We start from the raw sequence: 20,913 nt of genomic DNA on the forward strand, positions 1-20,913 counted from the left end.
AGTGACTTGCTGGGAGTCACACAACCTAGTAAGTGTCTGAGGTTAGATTTGAACTCAGGTCCTCCTGACTCCAGGGCTGGTGCTCCATCCACTATACAACCCCAATACCTACCTTTCTCCATCACTCATTTTCCATCTTTTCCCTAGTCTTTCTCTTGATTAGAAGAGTTAATGGAGCAGGAGCAGGGGTTGGGGGAAAGTGATGATGGAAAAAGAACATTATGTTTGGAGTCAGAGGACTTGGGTTTGAATTCTGACTCTGCTACCTACTATCTATGTGACCTTGGCAAGCCACTTGCTAAAATCTTAATAAAGTCATCAAATCTTACTAAAAATAAGGTTGTTGCCCTGGACAACCCAGAAGATTCCTTTAGTCCCTAAATCATGATTTTATGATCTTTCAAGGCCAACATCAAGCCCTTCCTCTAAGAAGACTCTTGTGATAGACACCATAGGTCCTCCATTATATTATTGTTCTTGTTGTTTTGCAAGGCAGTGGGGGTAAAGTGACTTGCCCAGGGTCACTCCTCCATTATATTGTATTGAAGGCCACACCCTGGGGCCTTGGTTTCCTTATCTCTAAAATGAGGGTAAGAGTGGCCCCCAGTTGACTTCTAATGTTTCAGCTGCTCTAAATCTGGACATTGGCCCGAAGAGGACCAGATCAGGGCTGCTTTCTGTTTGCATGCAATTCCTTCCTCAGTTCTAGCCTGTGGTACCAATTTGGGCCTGTAGGATGACAAGGGCCCTTTGCAATCTCTGGGGGCTGGGGGCGGGGGCAGGGGCGGGGAGTCAGTGTGTTTCCTGGGTGATAGGAAACATCTGGTGACACAGGTCATTCTTTTTGTCCCCTCACCACCTTCTAGTGAAAGGAAGAGCAGACATCTAGGTAGCTAATCAGAGGTGACAAATACCATTCTGCCGGCCACATGCAGGATACACCACGTGGGAAATGTTTTAACAAAGTAAACCAAAAAATACAATATAACTAATGTTAATTCATGTTTTTCTATGTCCAAATGTGGCCCACGTTTGAGTCTGCCACCACCGAGCTAAGTGATTCAGTAGAAATCATAGACTATAGAGCTGCAGAGGGTCATAGGATCACAGGTTTGGAGATGGAAAGGTCCCCTCAAATCCAATCCCTTCATTTTATAAATGAAGAAACTAAGGCACAGCTGAGGAAGTGATTTTCCCTAGGTCACACAAATAGATAGATAAAGCATTTATTAGATACTTACTGTATGCCAGGCACCATGCTAAGTCTTGGGATGCTACTACAAGCAAGCAGGACAGGGCCCTTCCCAAGAGCTTACATTGTGAAGAGAGAAGGCAACAGATAGAAGGGAGCTGGTAGAAAAACAGGCTACACCAGGTGGGGATGGCCTGGATCTCCCAAGACAAGAGGAGCCTTGTCAGTCAGAATGGAGGGTTGTCCCGGGGCAGAGAGTCCAAGTTCCTGAGTAGGTGGGGAGCAGGTGGAGCTAATTATCAGAACGGGGAAGGCACAGTATGCAGACTGTCAGGAAGTAAAAAACAGATCAGGAACTCACACTCAGGTTCCCAGACCCTCTGAACAGTATACTTTCTATGACACCACAATATTGGTTCTCTAGACTGCAAGCCAGAGGCAGGTGCACTTTAGGATCCATACTCTGCCCCCTCCACAGCACCCTGTAGCAGCCATGGGTACTTGCTGAACAGGCTGATGAGGGGGCACTCTCACCTTTCTGTCTTTGGAGTGACAGTAGGGGCCCTGAATTATCTCAGATTGTCTTTTTTTTAGTGAGGCAATTGGGGTTAAGTGACTTGCCCAGGGTCACACAGCTAGTAAGTGTTAAGTGTCTGAGGCCAGATTTGAACTCAGGTACTCCTGACTCCAGGGCCAGTGCTCTATCCACTGCACCACCTAGCTGCCCCCTCAGATTGTCTTTTAAAAAGGGTTTTATTGATGCTTTAAAAAATATGTTGTCTCCCAGTGATCTCATTCCCCATCCTCAAATAGAACCCTTCCTTGTAACGAAGAACAATTAGCAAAATAAGCCAACACATTGGCCATGGCTGATGACAAATACGTCATTCTGACCCCATGGTGCATCACCTCTTTGCTGAGAGGAAGGAGGCATGTTTTGCTGCCTGACCTCTGGAATTTAACTCTTCTTCCCTAATATTCTATATCTCAAACTAGACCCCAACCCTAGACCTTGGGGCTGAACTCACACCTGGAGGCCCCAGTGCACACCTGTCAGATGTTCAGCCCATTCTCAGTATAGTGGAAGGACCACACCTTTGCAGTGCAGAAAACTGGGTTTGAGTAGAAGCTGTGCTATGCGGTGCCTGTGGTACCCAGGGTAATTAATTTTCCTTCCCTGGACCTCAGTTTTCTCACATATAAAACGAGAGGGTTGTTGGCATTATATGATCTCTGAGGTTGTCCCAACTCTAAAATCTATTATCTATAATCATATTCATGAAAAACCAACCCTCTCTCCCACCTCCCCAAATTCTGCTCCCCCGCAATGCTTGACTATACATAAATAAATAAAACTCAGACTCATCTATTATTAAAACTGGAGGGAATTTTGGAGATCGTCTGTTTCAACCCTGTCATTTTATAAAGAAGCTTATGATCAGAGAGGGGAAATAACTTTCCTGTTAGTTAGTTGAAAGACTGGGATTAGAACCCAGATTGCTTGATTGTTGTTCTAGACCATGTTGTCTCATTGTCCCTAACTTTATGTTCTGGGTCTTTCAAAGAAAACATTCCAAAGTCCCTAATCATTTGACTGCCCTGCTGGTCTAGCCCAACCTCTTTAAAGTCCATATTGCTAAAGGCTCACCCTGGTCTGTTCCCTCCTCTCAAATGTCTCTAAATATTACAAGGACCACCTGAACAACAGCTGTTCCAGTCTCAGGACAGTTGGAAGTAACATCATCATTCTGGAACAGCCAACTTAGGGCCCTGGCATAGAGGGAGATTGGAGGAAAGAGACAGGCACTTCATTAAAGAAACATCTGTAGGGTAATGTAGAAGATATCACTGGGCTTAGAAACAAAAAGACCTGGGTTTGAGTCCCGGATCCACTATTTACTCACTGTGTGACCTTGTAAGTCATTGCTGCTATCTGGGACTCGGTTTCCTTCTCTGAAATCCTTTGCTGCTGTTTAGTCATTTTCAGTTGTGTCCAACTTTTAGTGACCCCATTGGGGGTTTTCTTAAGCAAAGGTACTGGAGTGGTTGGCCATTTCCTTCCCTAGCTCAATTTTGTCCCAGTATCTCCAGTGCCTCGAATAACACCCCAACTATAACATGGGCTTAAGAAATTCTTATTGAATTGAACTGAATTCTCTTATCTCCTTTCCTCAGCTTTTAAACTATTTTTGTATTTCCTAATATGCAAAATAAGAACATTGGACTAGATGACCCCTTGGGTCCTTCTGAATCCTAAAAATGTTGATCCCATGACTCTGTTTCTATGCCCTCCTCCCATGGTGCCCAGGGAACATGGCAGACAGTCCAGGGGGTGCCTGTTGGATGAGAGGTCTTGGGGAAGTTTAAAGTGCTTTCCAAGAGCAAGTCATTCCTGCCTGTCCTCTCCTTGTCTGTCCTGGCCAGACTCACCAAACACCACATAGAAACATAACCTTTATTGCACACGGCGCTGGTTTTTTTTTCATAGAAAAAGGTATTAACACATAAGCATCTGCAAAGTGAAGCAACTCCTGGTTTTCTTGGAACAGTAAAATCGCATGCAATGTCTTCAAGAGTTGGGATTTTGGTCTTGGTCCAAACCAACTGAGATCAGGCTGGGGGGAAAGAGGAAGAAGGGAAGAAGGGCGGGAAGGGCGGGGAGGGGGGGGGAATCGCTGAGTCTTTGTGCCTCTTTCCTCAAAACAAAGTGAGAGAAATAGATGTGTGTGTACATACATTCATATGTATATACACGCACATATAGATCTAGCTTGCCTGTAGATGTGTGTATATATGCATATACACACATACATATGTAGAGTGTGTGTCTGAGTGTGTGTGTCTGAGTGTGTGTGTCTGTGTTTAGTCAGATTCTTTGTGCCCTGGCTTCATGAGAAGAAGAAAATAGTTTCATTTGTACAAAAGAGTTCTATGTACAAGAGTTTGTGAATCGGGGTGCGTTTTTGTTTCCACTGCTGCTGCTCCTGGTCTTTTTTTTTTTGGACAGTTTTATATAAATAATGCAAGAAAACAGTTTGTGAATGAGGGGGCTGGGTGGTCCTGGTTTGGAGGTGCAGCTCCTCCTCCTGGTGGCCCCTACACCAGGGTATAGGACTTGGAATAGGCTCCTGCCCCCTGCTTCTGAGACCTCCCGACCCCCGACGAGGCGCTCATCTCAAGAAGTGAGTCCCTGGAGCCTCCCATTTTGGTGTGGGGCCCTGCAGCCCGAGGTGGCTCCGTGGTGGGGGCTGGGGGAGCAGTTGCAGTGGTGGGGGCTGCAGGGGGTGGTTCGACAGTGGGAGCTGTCGGAGGTGGGGGGGGCGGCGCCGGTGGGTGGGCCCGGCATGGCCAGAGTCCTCTGAGGTAAGGTAGCTGTGGAGGCTGGAGGCCCAGGGTGGGGGAGGCCCAGGGGCTTGCTGGCAGGGTCCAGGGTCAGATGTCGGGCCTGGGTGTGATAGGTCCGGCCCATGTTTCGGATGGAGGCCTCACGGGGTGGGACCACAGGGCAGGGCTCATGCCCATCAGCCTTTCGGAAGAATGTATCCGACTTGACATACAGTGGTAGGTTGCAGTATTCACCTGGAATCACAAAATCACAGTGTTGGAAGGACCTAAGGTGCCAACTGATCTGATCTCTTATCCAATACCAGCATCTGTCCTATCCAATACCAGCATCCGTCCTATCACGTCCCTGCCAGATGGCCATTGGGCCTGTATGAATCCGTCCTGCGACTGGGAACTCACTACCTTACAAGACACTCTGGTCTGTTCTTGAATAGCTCTAATCACCAGGGAGGTCTTTCTCATATTGAGTGGAAACCCACCTTCCCATAACTTCAAGCCCTTACTCCTAGTTCTATCTTCTGGGGCTACGTGGAACAAGCTTCTTCCACATGACAACCCTTTAATCGATTGCTTCTCCCTTAAGTCTTCTCCGGCTAGACATCCCTGGGCCTTTCATGTTAAGTAGTTTCCTGGCCTCTGACTACCTAGGTCACCCTCCTCTGGCACACCAGGGTTTGTCGTGTGACACCCAGGCATGAACTCAACACCCCAGCTTTTCTGGATCCCATGTCAACATCCTTCTGCTCTGTCAGAAGAGAGCCCCAAAGTCTAACTCATTGGACCCTGGTGTAAAGAGCTACTTCCAGAGAACCCCTGTGTGGATTAAGACAACTTCAGGATTATTATTAGCAGCACACCTTCATTCCAGATTGGCTTTCCTCTGAGCACCCAGCATGCTTTGAGGCTGTATCGCCCCACTTGAACTGTGCACGTCTACTTTTACCCTGATACTCCCTGGCAGCTTGTCTCAAGAAGTGAGACCCTGGAGAGACCCATTTGATGTGGGGGTCCTCCAGCCTGATGTGGCTCAGTGCTGGGGGCTAGGGGAATGGTTGCAGTGGTGTTTCCCTCTCCCATCAAACACACCTTGTCGTGCCCAGGAACAATAACTTTTAGAGAAGCATTGTGATATAGTTCATGAAAGCACCAGACCTGGAGCCAGGAGAGACCTGTGTTCACATCTCACTGCCACTAGCCATGTGAATTGGATCTCTCTGAGTTTTAGTTTCCTCATCTGCAAAATGTGGATAATAATACTTGCATTCACGGGGTAATATTATGAGGAAAATGTAAATCTTGAAAGACTATCACTATGTACAATGGTTTTTGATTATCTTCTCTGTTATCCCAAATAATCAAGAACTGGTTGTCATTTCCAGGGCCATGCATCTCACACTCTTTTTTGTTGTTGAGGGTTAAGTGACTTGCCCAGGGTCACACAGCTAGTAAGAATCTAAGGCTGGATTTGACCTCCGGTCCTCCTGACTTCAGGGCCTGCTCTATCTACTGTGTCATCTAGCTGCCCCCATCCCATAGTCTTTTTTTTTTTCATCCCATAGTCTTTTTTTTTTTTTTTTGGTGAGGCAATTGGGGTTAAGTGACTTGCCCAGGGTCACACAGCTAGTAATTGTTAAGTGTCTGAGGCTGGATTTGAACTCAGGTCCTCCTGAACCGGGGCCGGTGCTCTATCCACTGTGCCACCTAGCTGCCCCCATCCCATAGTCTTTTGATGCTGATGGATGAGACATTCTCATTTTAGAACTCCTTTCTTTTCTTCCTGAGTGTCACTGCCCCCTTTTGGATTAGGTTGGGCTCCCTTGGCTTGAGAAATCTCTTTACTTCAACTCGGCTTTCCTTGTCCTATTCCTGATGTCTTTGTGTTTTTGTTCCACTCCTTCCCCCACCCTCCACCTCATATTCAATAAAAGTTTATGAACCTACTAGGTGCCAAGCAAATAAACTACAGGCAGCTCTGTATGTAGGTGAAACAGTGGATAGAGCACTGGGTCTGGAGTCAGGAAGAGCTGACTTTTCTTTGCCAAGAAAACCCCAAATGGGATCATGAAAAGTCAAAAGAGTTGGACTGGACTGAACAACAACAGAGATGTAAAGGACCTGGATTCAAATTCCAGATATGCTTTTACTTATTATCTGGGTGACCTTGGGCAAATCACCTCCAATGGAATCTAGGTTTTATTTATTTATTTTTAGCCTGCAAAAGAAGGGGTTGGGATTCTATCTATCTATCTATCATCTATCTATCTACATGTATATTATATGTGTATGCTATATACATGTATGTATGTGCATTTATATAGGAATCCTATAAGGAGTTAGGATCCTCTGGTCTTTAATGGCCCCCGGAGTGCTAAAGTCCCATGGCAGTGAAAAGTGTCCCAGTAATGGGCTAGTTCTGTCGTCAGGAGGCCAGATGACTAGGCTACCTTGCTCTCTGGCTAAAGGGCACAGAAACAGGTTTCCCGCTTTTCAGGGAGAACCTCCTCCCATACGCCACACCTTTGGGCCAAGGCAATAAACGCCCCTCCTTGGCCAGGCTGATGTTCACTGGGTCTATCTTACTTTGGCTAACGGCTCATGTGCTCAGGACATTCCCACTGCCCTACCCCTCAATAGTTAGTGGGGAGACCTCCCACTCACTTTTGTTGGCACGATGTGGGATGGGCACAGCCACGTTCTTGCCCCGGTCGCTGTCTTGAGGCTTGGGTGGTGAGGCAGTGAAGCGGCAGATGCCTGGCTCGGAGGGGGTGCTCATGGAAGTCATGCTGTCAGCATTTTCGTTGGTGCCCGTGGTCATCTGGTCCGAAGAGCTGTCGGAGATGAAGCACTCGGTGATCTCAAACTTGGCGTGCTGCAGCTGCTCTTCCAGTTTGGCGTGCTCATAGGCTCGGGCCAGCTCCTCATAGGTGGAGGAAGCACTCTCCGTGGACACCATGCTATTCCGCCCTTTGTCTAGGGGAGAAGAGGCAGATCAGGGCAAGACAGACAGACAGAGACAGACACAGAGAGACAGATATAGAGAGAGATACAAAGAGAATGAGAGAGAATGAGAGACAGGGACAGACACAGAGACACACAGAGACAAAGACAGGCAGAGACAGAGAGAAATATGGAGACAGACAGAATGAGAGGGGGAGAAAGAGAGAGGAAGAGAGAGAGACAGAAGAGAGAAGAGGGGGAGAGAGAGATGGAGAGAGAAAGGGAGAGAGGGGGAGGAGGAAGAATAGAGAAGAGAGCCAGAGAGAGCCAGTGACGGAGACAGAAAGAGAGAGAGAGAAGGAGGAAGGAAGGAGAAGGAAGAGAGATGTGATTACATGGCACTGTGGAAAGAATAATAAACTTGGAGGGAGAAAATCTGGCTTGTGCCCAGCTCTTCCTTGTTCTAACTGTATGACAGTGGGAAAGTCACTTGCCATAGTGATAGACATATCATATATATCACATGGTGTAGTGAAAAGAACACTGGGTTTAGAGTCAAGAGAATGAGGTTCAAGTCATGGCCATGTTACATACTATCCATGTGACCTTAGGTAAGTCACAACTTTCTCTTTGGGTCTCAGGTTCTCATCTTTAAAAGGATGGGGGATGGAATAGATGAAGGATCCTTTTGAAGGTTCTAAACCCCCTGACCTATTATATATCTCCTTGCTTTCTGGGCTTTTATGGGATCTAAATTAGCTAAAATGTGTGAAGTACATTGGAATTATAAAGTGCTATAGGAACGTGAAATTGTTGTTGTTGTTGGCATTGCCTTGTTCCTGACCTGATTAACAAGGAAGGCACATTTTATCACATCTTACAAACTGGCCTCTGTGGATGGGAGGCAATAAAGTATGGTTGGCCCTTGAGAAGGTGCTGGGGAAGTCAGAAACCTGATCTTGGGGTGTTGGGGATGGCACATTGAATGCTTGAGAATAGGGGGTTAACCCCCAGATTACAGGGAGAGCAAATGGAAAGCAAGACTTGGAGTTGTGGCAGCTAGGTGGGTGGCAGAGTGGATAGAGCAGCAGCCCTGGAATCAGGAGGACCTGAGTTCGAATCCGGCCTCAGAAACTTAACACTTCCTAGCTGTGCAATCCTGGGCAAGTCACTTAACCCTGATTGCCTCACCAAAGACAAATAAATAAGTAAATAAAGATTTGAAGTTGGAAGAACTGAGTTTGTGTCTCTAAGCTATGTGACTGGAGCAAGTCACATAACCTCTCTTATTTTCTTTATTTGTAAAATGAGGACAATGACACATGCTATCTATATCACATGACTATTGGGGAAAAGGTACTATATAAACTCTAAAGTGATATTGAAATGAAAATTTTTATAATCAATAATATTAATAATCATATCATGCACCAAATGCTTACCATGCCACTAAGACATTTAGTATTAATAAATATAACACCACAACTATTGATTTTGGTTCAGACCTGTGATTTCATTTATTTGAGGGGAGCTTTGTGGTGAGGAAACTCCATTTATTAATACAGATTAGCAACATAAACTTCTAGAGGATTGTTTCTCTAAGACTAACATATGTCAAAGATCTGTGATTTCATCCATGTGAGAATTCTTTCCATTGAGGAAAATCACAGAAAACCCATCCATAGTCTTAGAGAGTTGCCTGCTGTCCAAAGAGGGACTTGCCTGGGGTCACACAGTAAGTGTCAGAAGGAGGATTTGAACTCAGGTCTTCTGATTCTAAGGTCAGTCTACTGTACCATGCTATCTCTTATAAAAATTAATAAAATGATTTTTATTATTGTCATTGCCAACATTTTTCCTTTGTCATCCTTTTCCCCAAGTAGTTTCTCATGCATTAGTTAGTTGTGTCCTATCTCTCTGGGGCCAGAGGTCAGGGGAACTGAGTTCTCGATAGAACCTAGCAGGGAATCCTAAACCCCCTCAAAGTCAAACAGGGAAGGGGCAGTCATGCAGTGGATAGAGCCCTGAAGTCAGGAGCACCTGAGCTCAAATCTAGCCTCCAACACTTACTAGCTGTGTGACACTGGGCAAGTCACTTTAATCCCTATTGTCCTCCCCCCCCCCCCAAAAAAAAAAAAAAAGTCAAACAGAGAGTCGATGCCCTTGTAGGGAATAGAACGCACAGTCGGCTTGTAGGATTTCTGTTCTTTCCCTCTAGAGTTCACAGATCATAGATTTAGAGCTGGCAGGGACGCTGGGCTTAGGATGCAGTCATGAGTGTGTTGGGGCCATGGGGTGGAGGAGTCAGGACTCACCTGTGTCCTGGGAGAGGCTGGCACTATAGCTGTCACTCTCAGTGACAGTGATGCCATGTTGGGATCCTACAGTGCGCCAGTCAGAGGTGAGGGTGCGGGCGGGAGTGGAGGCCTGGCACTTGGTCAGTGTCCATTGGCTGGAGTAACGATTGCGCGTGCTATGGGCTGACTTGACATTCTTCCTGGACACAGGATCTGCACAAACAAAGCAATGGGAGGGATTGCCCCAAAGGCATGTAGGTTTTTTCTTTTCATGGCCTGGACTGGAGGGGAAGAAGTAACCTTGGGAAATTAATTTTGGATGATCTTTTCCTAGGTTCTTGCTCCATCCACCCTGTTGGGCAGGCCGTCCCACTTGCGGGACAGGACAGGAGGACTGAGGCTGTCTCTGAGTGGCAGAAAGTGGTAGAAAGAATGACTCATGTCATCAAGAACCTTGGGTTGGGGATGGGTAGGTGATGGTTGGGAACTCTTCTCCCTGACTTAAAAAGCTAATGACTCTACTTCTCCCTTCTCCCTTTCTTACTCTTCTTGCACCCTTCCCTTCATTTTATAGTCCCCAGGGCTCCCCTTAAGTAATGAACTATCATTTGGGAGGAAGCTCCAAACCTCTGGTCTGTCTTAGATTACAGTGGCCCTGAATATGGGAGAGGAGAGAGGTCAGGGGATCTGTTGGTGAATGAGGCAGGGGATATGGCACAGAAATTGAAAGGAACAGAAGGGCAGGGTTTCCCACATACTGGTGCCAGGTCGGATGTCAGACATGTCAATGAGGGGCCCTGTGTTCTGGATGAGGGCAGGGTGATGCAGGGAGACCCCTGTGCAGAAGCTCTGAGGATTGACAGCCTGGCTGAACTCTGTGTCTGTCACTGGGATGGTGGCTTTGTCGTCCCCTGGAATGAGAATAAGAATCATAATCCTTGATTTGTCAAGTCGACAAGCAATTCTTGGGCATTTACTATGCGCCAGCCACTGTGCAAAGTTCAGGAGGTACAAAAATAGGTAACTTTGTCTCTTTACCCCAACCCTGTGAAACAGGAAGGGTAGGGATTAAATCCTTTAGGGTATAAAGGCCCAGAGAGGTGTGACACACCAGAGGTCACACAGCTATTGGTGAATCTCGGGCTGGAACCCTGGCTCATTTCTACTAGGCCATTAGTAGCCATGATACCACGGCAGTCATTCACCTCTGGTGACAATACCCAAGTGAGGTCAGAGATGATCCTAGGTTAGAAGGTGGGGATGAGCAGGGAGTCACAGCTGGGCCCCCCGGGAGGCCTTGCTCACCCAGCTGTTTGATACCCTCCTTGTCCTCAATCAGCAGCTGGACCCGGGGGATGTCAATGTGGAGCCGAGGACCTTGGGGCGGCCCCTTCACGGGCGTGTCCAAGCTTCGATTGCTCTTGCTATGGAGGAAAGGAAGGATGCCCAGATAAGAGCCATCTCAATAGGCATTGAGGGAACGTTGGTCTGTTAGAGAAGGTGGTAGTGCAGGGACTAGGCCATGTGGCAGGGAGGGGGCAGCGAGGGCCTTGGGCCCTGGTCCTGGGAAGGAGAGGAAGGGGCCAGGGTCCCTGTGCTCAGCACAGCTCTTAATCCCTGCTTTATAGGAGCAGAGGGGAATTGTTCACTCACCTTATCAACATTTCTGCTAAACTCTTTGCATCTGTAAAATACGAGAAAGAGAGAGAGGAGGGAGGAGGGATGCTGAGGAGTAAAACTGGTAGAGGACTTTGAAGTGAAGAGGTGAAGTTCCTCTAGGGGGCTCAGGGCTGCGTGGATTGGTGGCCATCACCTTCCTGTATATGTGTGTGTGTGTGTGTGTGTGTGCGTGCGTGCATTCATGCATGCATGCATGTGCATGCATGTGCATGCATGTATGTGTGTGTGTGAGATGAGATAGGGCATATGGTCAGAGGGAGAACAGTTCATGGACGTCCAAAGATAATACCAAATCCTGTTCTAGAGCTTCCCCTTGTACTTTCCCTTCTATGCATCTGACCCTAGTTACTCCCAGAGATCAGCATGAATTTTATGTTTGAGTTTCCCTCCCTCTTCTCAGTGGAGAAGGCTTAAAGATGAGGAAGGCTTGGATGAATCCACAAACCATAATGCCAAGACCCAGATAACTGAGAGTTGGTTAAGTAACCTTGATAATTTTCTTCCTACCCTGGGTGAATTGAATTTGATTCCCTCTCCCCCAGCCCCACCTCCACAAATGCCACAGGACTCACAACCCTAAGGAGGAAGAAAACCCCAAAGGTCCAATCCCCTCCTACCTCGGAGTCGCTTCAACCTTTTCTCCTTCCTTTTCTTGCGAATGATGATGAGCAGGGCCACCCCTAGGGTGGCCAGGATGACGGGGCAGGCGATGGAAAAAAGCTTCTTCACATCATCCCCCTCTCCCTGGGCTGACTTGATGGGTGGAATGGTGCCTAAGACAGGAGTACCAGAGAAGGGTCAGACAACTGGGGCTGAGCTAGGCTGAGGTGGAGAAAGTTCTCTCTCATGTAATAACTGGGTCCCCTTCTACAGACTATAAGTAAGGACTATAGAGCACTAGGCTAGGAGTCAGGAAGATCTGAGTTCAAATCTGGCCTCCGACACAGTTTGGCTATGTGACCCTGGGCAAACCATCTCACCTCTGTTTGCCTTGGTTTCCTCATTTGTAAAATGGGGATAATAACAGTACCTATTAATAATAGCATAATAATAACATCTCCCAGGGATGTTACAAGGATCAAATGAGATAATAATTGTAAAATGCTTAGTGTTGTGCTATAGAAATATTAGCTATTATCATTATTACCTTCTTTTTTTTTTAATTTTTTTTTTTAGTGAGGCAATTGGGGTTAAGTGACTTGCCCAGGGTCACACAGCTAGTAAGTGTTAAGTGTCTGAGGCCGGATTTGAACTCAGGTACTCCTGACTCCAGGGTCGGTGTTCTATCCACTGTGCCACCTAGCTGCCCCCTCATTATTACCTTCTAGAGTTGTGACGATTACATGAGATAATATTTGTAAAGTGCTTAGCACGGTGCCAGACACATAGCAGGTACTATGCAAATGCCAGCCATTATTAATTATTTATCCATCCTTTATGTTATTATTATTTATCCTGTTTCTTGAAATCTTTCCTCCTCCTGTTTATCTTCTCCCCTTCCCCTATCCTCAGTCACAGAATTGTGGCCTTCCCCTCTGCTTTTCATATTCCTATGACTCTCCATCGGAACCTTATGATCGATCCCCCTCTTCCTTGGGCCTGCAGGTTCTGAATATGGGTCATTATAGCTCACATTTATTTCCTACTCTTAAATTCATTAATGCTTAGTGAAGAAACAGTATCAACAAAGGAATAAATAGTATTAGTAACTTGATAGTATTAATCCTTTCTGACAGATGGAGAGGCTGAAACTTGGAGAGACGAAGAGATCTACTCGGGATAACACAGTGTCAGAGGTGAGACCTGATGGGGTGGCAGTTCAGACTTTCCTTCTCCTTTCTCTCACATCAGCTCTGAGTAGGTAGCTGCTCTACTTGGTTGTTTCTCTTGCCAGCCAAAGGGTCCAAATGAGATTGGCCCAGAGAAGGAGTCCTGCTCTGCTGAGCCATTTGCTATAGCTAAATGCCAAGTGATGGCCCTACCCTCTACCCAAATCTGCCCCCAAACTCACCTTCTTCAGGAAGCCTTTCTGGCTTCACTCTGCCCCATTTGTTTTGCTCCTTTATTAAGGGACTTCCTAATAAAGGCATGTGGGCGTACTTAGTAAGTTAATAGGAACTTTTTTTTTTTGCATATTGCCTTTCAGCTGTTTTCCTATGAGGGTCACAGGTCACAGATATAGAACTATAAAGGACCTTCTGAGGCCCCCTCTGAGACACAGTGGCATTAAATGACTTACCCAGGGTTACCCAGCCAGGAAGTACCTGAGGCAGGCTTTGAACTGCGAAGGGAACACTGGCTTTCTATAAAACATCTATAAAACAAGGGATCGGACAAGATGGCCTGGGAGGAGTCTTTCAGTTCTAACTCTGTGATCCTATGATCTAATCTAATCTCTTTATTTTACAGTTGAGGAAACTGAGGCCCAGAGACAGAAAGTGATTTTTCTGTGGTCACAATCCATCTCCAGACCATGCGGACATTCTTCTTCCACCCAAGATAACTCAGACTCTTGTCCCCGGCACCCTGGGCTCTGGTAGGTGAGATTTTACCTGATTTTTGCCCAGAATCAAGTCATCTTTCCACTTCTTGACTATTTCCAAACCATGTTGCCTATATTCTGGTCCTCCACTGCCCTGCTCTCCTATATGTGTTGTCTTCCCTATTAGATTGTAAGCTTCTTGAGGACAGGGACTGTCTTACTTTTGTATTTGTATCTCTGGTTCTTAGCACCATGTTTAAAACAGGTTTAATACATGCCTGTTCGTTCATTCATTCATTCATTTGTTCATTCATTCATTCAATCAAGTGGCGCAGTGAGGATTTGAACCCAGGCTCACAGACTCCAAAGGCAATTAGTGCTATTTCTACTACGACCATGAGTGAATGTTCTGTTTCTGCTTTGAGACTAGCACCTCTTCTCAGGCAGAGCCTGGATTCCTCCTCGTAATAACATGACCCTTCCCTTACTATGAATAGAAATTATCCATTGTGACTACTATATATTATAACTATTGTGATGCCATAAAAAGCCCAAGATATGGCTGTATGAAGTCACTTTCTTGAGTGGTAGAAGGAAATTTAAGAAAGACAAGTTTGTAGAAGCCATAAATTGGAGCTGAGGCAGGGCCAGGACATCTATGAAATGTCCACTGACCTTGATAGCTGTTGGTCTTTCCTGCTCTGAAAATATGTTGAAGCCTAATGTAAGACAGAGACATTCTCAGGCCAGGAGCAAGAACTTAGTGGGTGGTCTGACTGACAACTATGATCATGATACCAGAAATTTGAAGCCTTCTGGATAAAGAATCATGGGAAGAACTGGCTGGAAGACTTTCTGCCACATTATACCGTAAGTTTCTTGAAGGCAGGGAATGTCTTTTGCCTCTTTTTGCATGCTTGGTGCTTAGCACAGTGCCTGGAAGATGGTAGGTGCTTGATTAATGTTTAATGACTGATTCTCCAAGGCTCATTTAGAAGGGCTAGACTGAGATGTTAGATGGGAACCAGGAATTGAGCTATGTTGAAGGTTTCTAGGATCTAGGTTGGAAGGATCCTTAGAGATGGTCTAATCTAACACTTGCCATTTTATAAATGAGAGAACTGAGTCTTGGGGCAGGGAAGTGACTTGCTATTCTTTGGCAAGACCAGTCTTATAATTCTAAACACAGTAAGTGCCCTTTCCACTCCAGCCTCGTCTGTGCCTAGGGAGTGTGCTAAGCTGCTGGCTAGGATGAAGAATAGGAGACATAGAAAGGATTAGTTGAAGGATGGTTTGTTATGCCTTTGTGATTAGACTATTAGCTCCATGAAGGGAGGGGCTTGCTCCTCATCTAAAGTTTTTTTTCTCTCAGAGGCTATGAATCTATTTATATATAATCTATGAATTTATTTATATATTTATTTTTGTGGGGGCAATGAGGGTTAAGTGACTTGCCCAGGGTCACACAACTAGTAAGTGTGTCAAGTGTTTGAGGCCAAATTTGAACTCAGGTCCTCCTGAATCCAGGGCTGGTGCTTTATCTACTGCGCCACCTAGCTGCCCCCTTTTTATTTTATAAGTACTTATATCCTAGGCACTGGGAATAGGAAAGCATTGGAAGAAACAATCCCTTCTTGCAAGGAACTTTTATATTCTACAAGGAAAGATAACAAGTACATGGAAATATATATATATATATATAAACATAAAATACAATATATAATATTATATATATACATAAAATATAAATAATATAATATATATGATGAATAGAACATTTTCACTTCCTTCAACGATTCCTCATATTATATACTTTCAAGGTCTGTGATTACAGTTACTGCTCTTCCCTGGATAGATTCTGGTTTGGCAGTGTCTCCCTGAGAAAGTGTGACCTAAACTAAGTACCAGACTTCAAGTGTAATATGAGAATTGTAGGGTGTGATAGGATTATTATTTCACTTATTCTGCTAAGCCAATGTTTTTATATAGTTATGTTTTATTTTATTCTTTTAAACTTGAATTCCAACTCAGTAAAGGGTTTGTTTTTTACCTTGATTGTGTCTCAAATGAATTAAGGGAAAGAGGGATTGCTGACTGACATTCAGCCCAGAGAATCAGGGAGTACACGGGGCTGTGGAGAAAGAGGCTGACAGCTAGAGAAGAGAGAGGGCCTTTAGGGAAGGGGCTTGGGGGTTTAGAAGTGGACAGTGGGGTTCTCCCTCTCCTCAAGGTATTCCTTCTTCATCCCAGGCCAGGTTTCCACCCATAGAGGGCATTCTGGTCTCTGTGTGGCCTGCCTGTCTGCCTGGTGCTGCCCATCCCCAGAGAGTTATCCCTCCAACTGTGGGGCCAAACTCACTTCCATCGTAGTCCAGCGTTGCGAACTGAGTGGTCTCATTGCCGCAGCCCGCACTATTGCAGGCCCTCATGCGAAGCTCGTACCAGGTGGCTTCTCGAAGTTCCGCCAGGAACACCTCCCCCGAGCTGTTGGCCCGCAGGCCCTGCCAAGCCCACGTGCCCTTGGGCCTGTACTCCAGCAGGATGGACGTGATGGGGCAGCCCCCACTGCTCCAGCCCTGCAGGTTGAGTCGGGCGTGCGTGGAGTTGATGTGGGTGAAGAGGTGCTGGTCTTTGCTGAAGGACGGTTCTGGGTGGGGTGGGGTGGGGAGGAGACCGAGGAGTAAGGGGATGGGGAGGAGGGGGAAGGGAAGGGTAGGGTTAATGTGGGCCGGACCAGCCCCCTTGTCTGCCCCCAAGGTGGGTGTTCCCCTGGGGGATTGTTGGGACCTTCAGGTCCCTCCTCCACCTCCTCCTCCTCCGATGATGGTCCCAGGTGGTTAAGGGGTGAGAGGCAGAGTCGGGTAGGGTTGCCATAGGGAGCAGAGGCAGGGGGGACCACAGGAAAGTGGGAAGAGATGGAGAGTGGGTAAGGGAAGGGGGAGGGAAGAGGAAAGAGAGAGAAGGGGAAGGAGGGAAAGGGGAAAAGGAGGAAGAGGGGGGAGGGGAAGTAGAAATCTTTCCCCCACCCCCAAAGCAGAGAAGAGGGATTGGTTTTTACCCAACTCTGCCCATATAGAAGCTAACATTAAGGGAAAGAGCTGAGCTCCTCCCTCATTCATCCCTGTAGCTTTGGCCTACATATTTGACCCCTGCCCAGGGCCCCTCTCTATTCTATCCATTCCCTTTATTCTGTCTGCCCTAGAATTATATCAGCTTTCTTTTCTCTCGTCTCCCTCTCTCCCCTGCATCTATTCCCACCTTGGTTCACTGGTGTCCCTAGTTCTGGGCTCATCCTTCAGCCACAACCTTGACCCCTCTTGAGCCAACCTTGGGCTACTTCCCTATCTTGATCCCCCCTGCACCAGGATGAGTCCTACCAGCTTCTGACTTCGAGGCCCATCCCACTTCCCAATCCTGGTCCTCACCCCGCCCGTGGGTCTTGGCTTCAATAATCTCGCTGATGCGCCCAGCGCCCACACTGTTCTTGGCGGCCAGCTTCACCTTATACCAGGTGCCACACTTGAGACTGTCCAGTTTGAAGGAGCGTTCGCTGGAGCTGATGAATACATCCTTCCACTCCTCACTGTTGTCCACAGAGTACTGTAGCACAAAACCTGGGGGAGGGGGAAAGTGATCGACCCTGGTCATAAGTGGGATCTGGGGAAGTTCACAACCCAACCTGGCTTCTTCCCTAGGCTCCTGATTCGCCCCCTGACCTGAGCACAGAAACTGGGGTCCTGACAGGGAGAGGAACAGGGAGGGATAATATGGAAATTACACAAAATCTCCCTACACCTCGATCATAGATTAAATGAAACCACAGTCAGGAGTGACTGGGATCCAGCCTTATGTCATATTATTACTTTCTTCCGTGTGCTTGCCAAAATGGGCTTCTTGTTCTCTGATACCTTTTGCACATTTTCCTGTCTCTATGGCTTCTGGTTAGGTTATCCCTTTTGTCTGGAATGTCCTCTCCACCCCCCTTTCCCCCTATTCAAATCCTAACTGGGCCCACCTCAAATGCCACCTCTTCCACAAAGTCTTCTCCCATTCTCTACCCTTCAATTCAGAAATTACGTCTCCCCTTTATATTCCAGTGTGGACATTTAAGATGTATAAAGGACTTTATATATGCCATTTGATCCTCACAACAACCTTGTGAGATAGGCATTGTGGGTACAATTATGCCCATTTTGCAGAGGCTCAGAGAAATCTGGTGACTTGCTCAGGGTCACACAGCTAATAAGTCTCAGAGCCAGGTAGGATTCAAGTTCAGGTCACCCTTTCCTCCAAACTGGGAGCTCGCATGTATCATTTTGCGTGATAGTTCTATATGTGTCTTAACCCTCTACTAGACTGTAAGCTTCATGAGGGAGAAGACTCTATCTAAGGATATGCTGGAGCTGACTGTTAGAATTTTCAGCGTATGCATTTATGCCTGGGAAAGCTGCAAAGGCTACAAATTAGGTGTTGATGTATTGCTTTATTTGATCGTCTAGACTGTAGAAATCAATGGAGAGAATGATAAGAATGCAGAGTAGACTTGAAAGTATATCCTTCCTGTAGTTTTTTTTGAGAGCCAGTTATTTACCAGTACACCCCTGATTATGTCTTATCTTGATTTTGTATCTTGCCAAGCACAGTGCTCTGCATGTAGTAGGTGGTTAGTATATGTTTACTGAATTGGATTGGATGGCACTGAATGTAGAATTGTTTCTGGGGCTCTGTAGCCCTGGTTGGGAGAATGAGGAGGGGTTGCTAGGTTGGTACTCAGAGAGTCTCTTGGGAACGGCATAATTACAGAGATACAGAACTTCGTAGTTCAAAGAGACTTTAGAGGGCATCTATTTCAACTGGTATCTGAGTGGAAGTCTCTCCTTAACATGCCCAACAAATGCCCAACCGGACTTTGCTTGCCATCCTCCAGAGCTTCTGGAAGTCACCCATTCCTTTCTGGGGAAGCTCTAGTTCTTAGCAAGGTTTCTCTTACAACAAGCTTACATCTACTTCTTTTCTACTTCTACATGGCTCTCTCAGTTTTGCCATCTGGGGTCAAATGGATTGAGTTCAAGCCTTTTGCCATGTGAAAGCCCTTCAAATGCATGGAGCCAGAGAGTGTGTCCTCCCTGCTGTGAGGAGAATACATTGTTGGCATGAGGGACAGCCTGCACAAAGGCATGGAAATAGAAAAGGGAGCGTCTGGTGTGAGGAACAGCAAAGACAGATTGATTCCATTAAAAAGTCTATGAAGGGCGGCAGCCAGGTGGCACAGTGGATAAAACACCGGCCCTGGATTCAGGAGTACCTGAGTTCAAATCTGGCCTCAGACACTTGACACTTACTAGCTGTGTGACTCTGGGCAAGTCACTTAACCCCCATTGCCTTGCAAAAAACACCCCCCCCAAAACAACAAAAAACCCCCAAAAAGTCTATGAAGGGGAATGATGTATATGTAATAAGGCTAGAAGATGGTTTGGAGCCAGCTTGTGAAGGTAGCCAATAACCCACTGCCCCTTTCCTTTTTTTCCCCCACACCAGGGCTCCACAGCTAAACAAACATTCCACTTAACAAACGTTTATTAATTCCATTGGAAGGGTCTGTATTTGATTTTAGTGCTAATAGGGAGCCACTGAAGCTTATTGAACAGGGGAGTAACATGATAAGAGCTTTTTAGGACTATTACTTTGCATCTGTGTGAGGGATGGATTGGAGGAAAGAGACTTGAAGCAGAGAGACCAATGAAGAGGTTTTTGAAATAGTCCAGGGAAGAGGTAATGAAAACCTGAACTAGCATGGTGGTCATGTGAATGGAGAGAAGGGGATGGATGGGTGAGAAGTTGAGAAAATAGAGTTGACAAGTTTTGGCAACTGGATATTTGAGGAGAAGGAGAATGAAAAATTGAGGAATTCTAGGGTTTCAAACCCATGTGACCTGAAGGATTGGTAGTGCCCTTGACAGAAATAGGGATGTTTCCTATGACATGAGTGCCCAGCATATCTTATTGGGTCTGGGTCAAGCAAGCACTTTTGAAAAAGGTCCTGAGACATGAGTGTAGATACCTCCCAACTGGCTCTTGCATTACAGGGACACTCTTTCCCCACCTAATTCCAAGAAGCTGGTTCATTTTGTAATTAATAATGGGAAAAGGGCCCCTTTTATATACATCTTTTTTTCCTGAGGGACCCAGAACCAAAACTTTTTATGTGACCTTGCTAGTGTCCCACTGACTCTAGTATCTGCCCCTCTTCTTGAGGGGGGGTGGTAGGTGGACAGTCTACCTCATCCCTGTGTCCAAACTCCCTCCTTCTGGGTCCAATCCATTCCTCCCCCCATCCACCAGACTCCCTCCTTACCTCGAATGGAGCTGCCCCCATTGTCCCCTGGGATCCAGGCCAAAGTGATAGAGGAGGCTGAGGTCTTAGACACAGTCAGTCGGGGCTGATCTGGAGGTACTGTAAGGGGAGAGTTCAGAGCCTTCTCAGACTTCCTGCTATCACCCATGGCTCACCTCAAAGAGTTCAATCCAATCGCCTAGTCAGCCTGGTATCTCCAAGATGCTAGAATTTCTCTGAGTGGTAAGAAATAACTCACAAGACCCATTTTATTGCACAGGCTGAACTGGGTTACCTTGGCCTAGGATGTTGATCCCGAGACTGCTCTCCATGGGTTTATACCAGCCTCCCTCCCCCAACACTTCCCAAATCCTGAATAATCTTTTTTTTTTTTTTTTGGTTTTTGGTTTTTGGTGAGGCAATTGGGGTTAAGTGACTTGCCTAGGGTCACACAGCTAGTAAGTGTCAAAGGTCTGAGGCTGGATTTGAACTCAGGTCCTCCTGACTCCAGGGCTGGTGCTCTATCCACTGTGCCACCTAGCTGCCCCTAAAACCTTGAATAATCTTAAGCCCTCAAAGTTAGAGGACGGATCCAAGATGGAAAGGGTCTGAACATTTTAGTGTCCCCGTCTTTCTATCTCTTTGC

At 46.4% G+C, this 20,913-nt stretch overlaps 1 protein-coding gene across 1 annotated transcript in view; it reads right to left on the minus strand.

The window, feature by feature from the left end:
* Positions 1 to 2,526: 2,526 nt before the first annotated feature.
* Positions 2,527 to 20,913, minus strand: part of DSCAML1 (DS cell adhesion molecule like 1) — a 529,481-nt gene continuing 511,094 nt past the window's right edge. Inside the window, 11 exon segments of the mRNA XM_043998101.1 lie at positions 2,527 to 4,498; positions 4,500 to 4,771; positions 7,196 to 7,507; positions 9,790 to 9,984; positions 10,530 to 10,682; positions 11,077 to 11,195; positions 11,425 to 11,455; positions 12,069 to 12,224; positions 16,293 to 16,580; positions 17,359 to 17,547; positions 20,289 to 20,387. Of these exon segments, the coding sequence (XP_043854036.1) occupies positions 4,289 to 4,498; positions 4,500 to 4,771; positions 7,196 to 7,507; positions 9,790 to 9,984; positions 10,530 to 10,682; positions 11,077 to 11,195; positions 11,425 to 11,455; positions 12,069 to 12,224; positions 16,293 to 16,580; positions 17,359 to 17,547; positions 20,289 to 20,387 (2,024 nt within the window). The 3' untranslated portion in view covers positions 2,527 to 4,288.

The sequence above is a fragment of the Dromiciops gliroides genome, chromosome 3 (genome assembly GCF_019393635.1).
Source record: "Dromiciops gliroides isolate mDroGli1 chromosome 3, mDroGli1.pri, whole genome shotgun sequence".
Taxonomy (NCBI): Eukaryota; Metazoa; Chordata; class Mammalia; order Microbiotheria; family Microbiotheriidae; genus Dromiciops; species Dromiciops gliroides.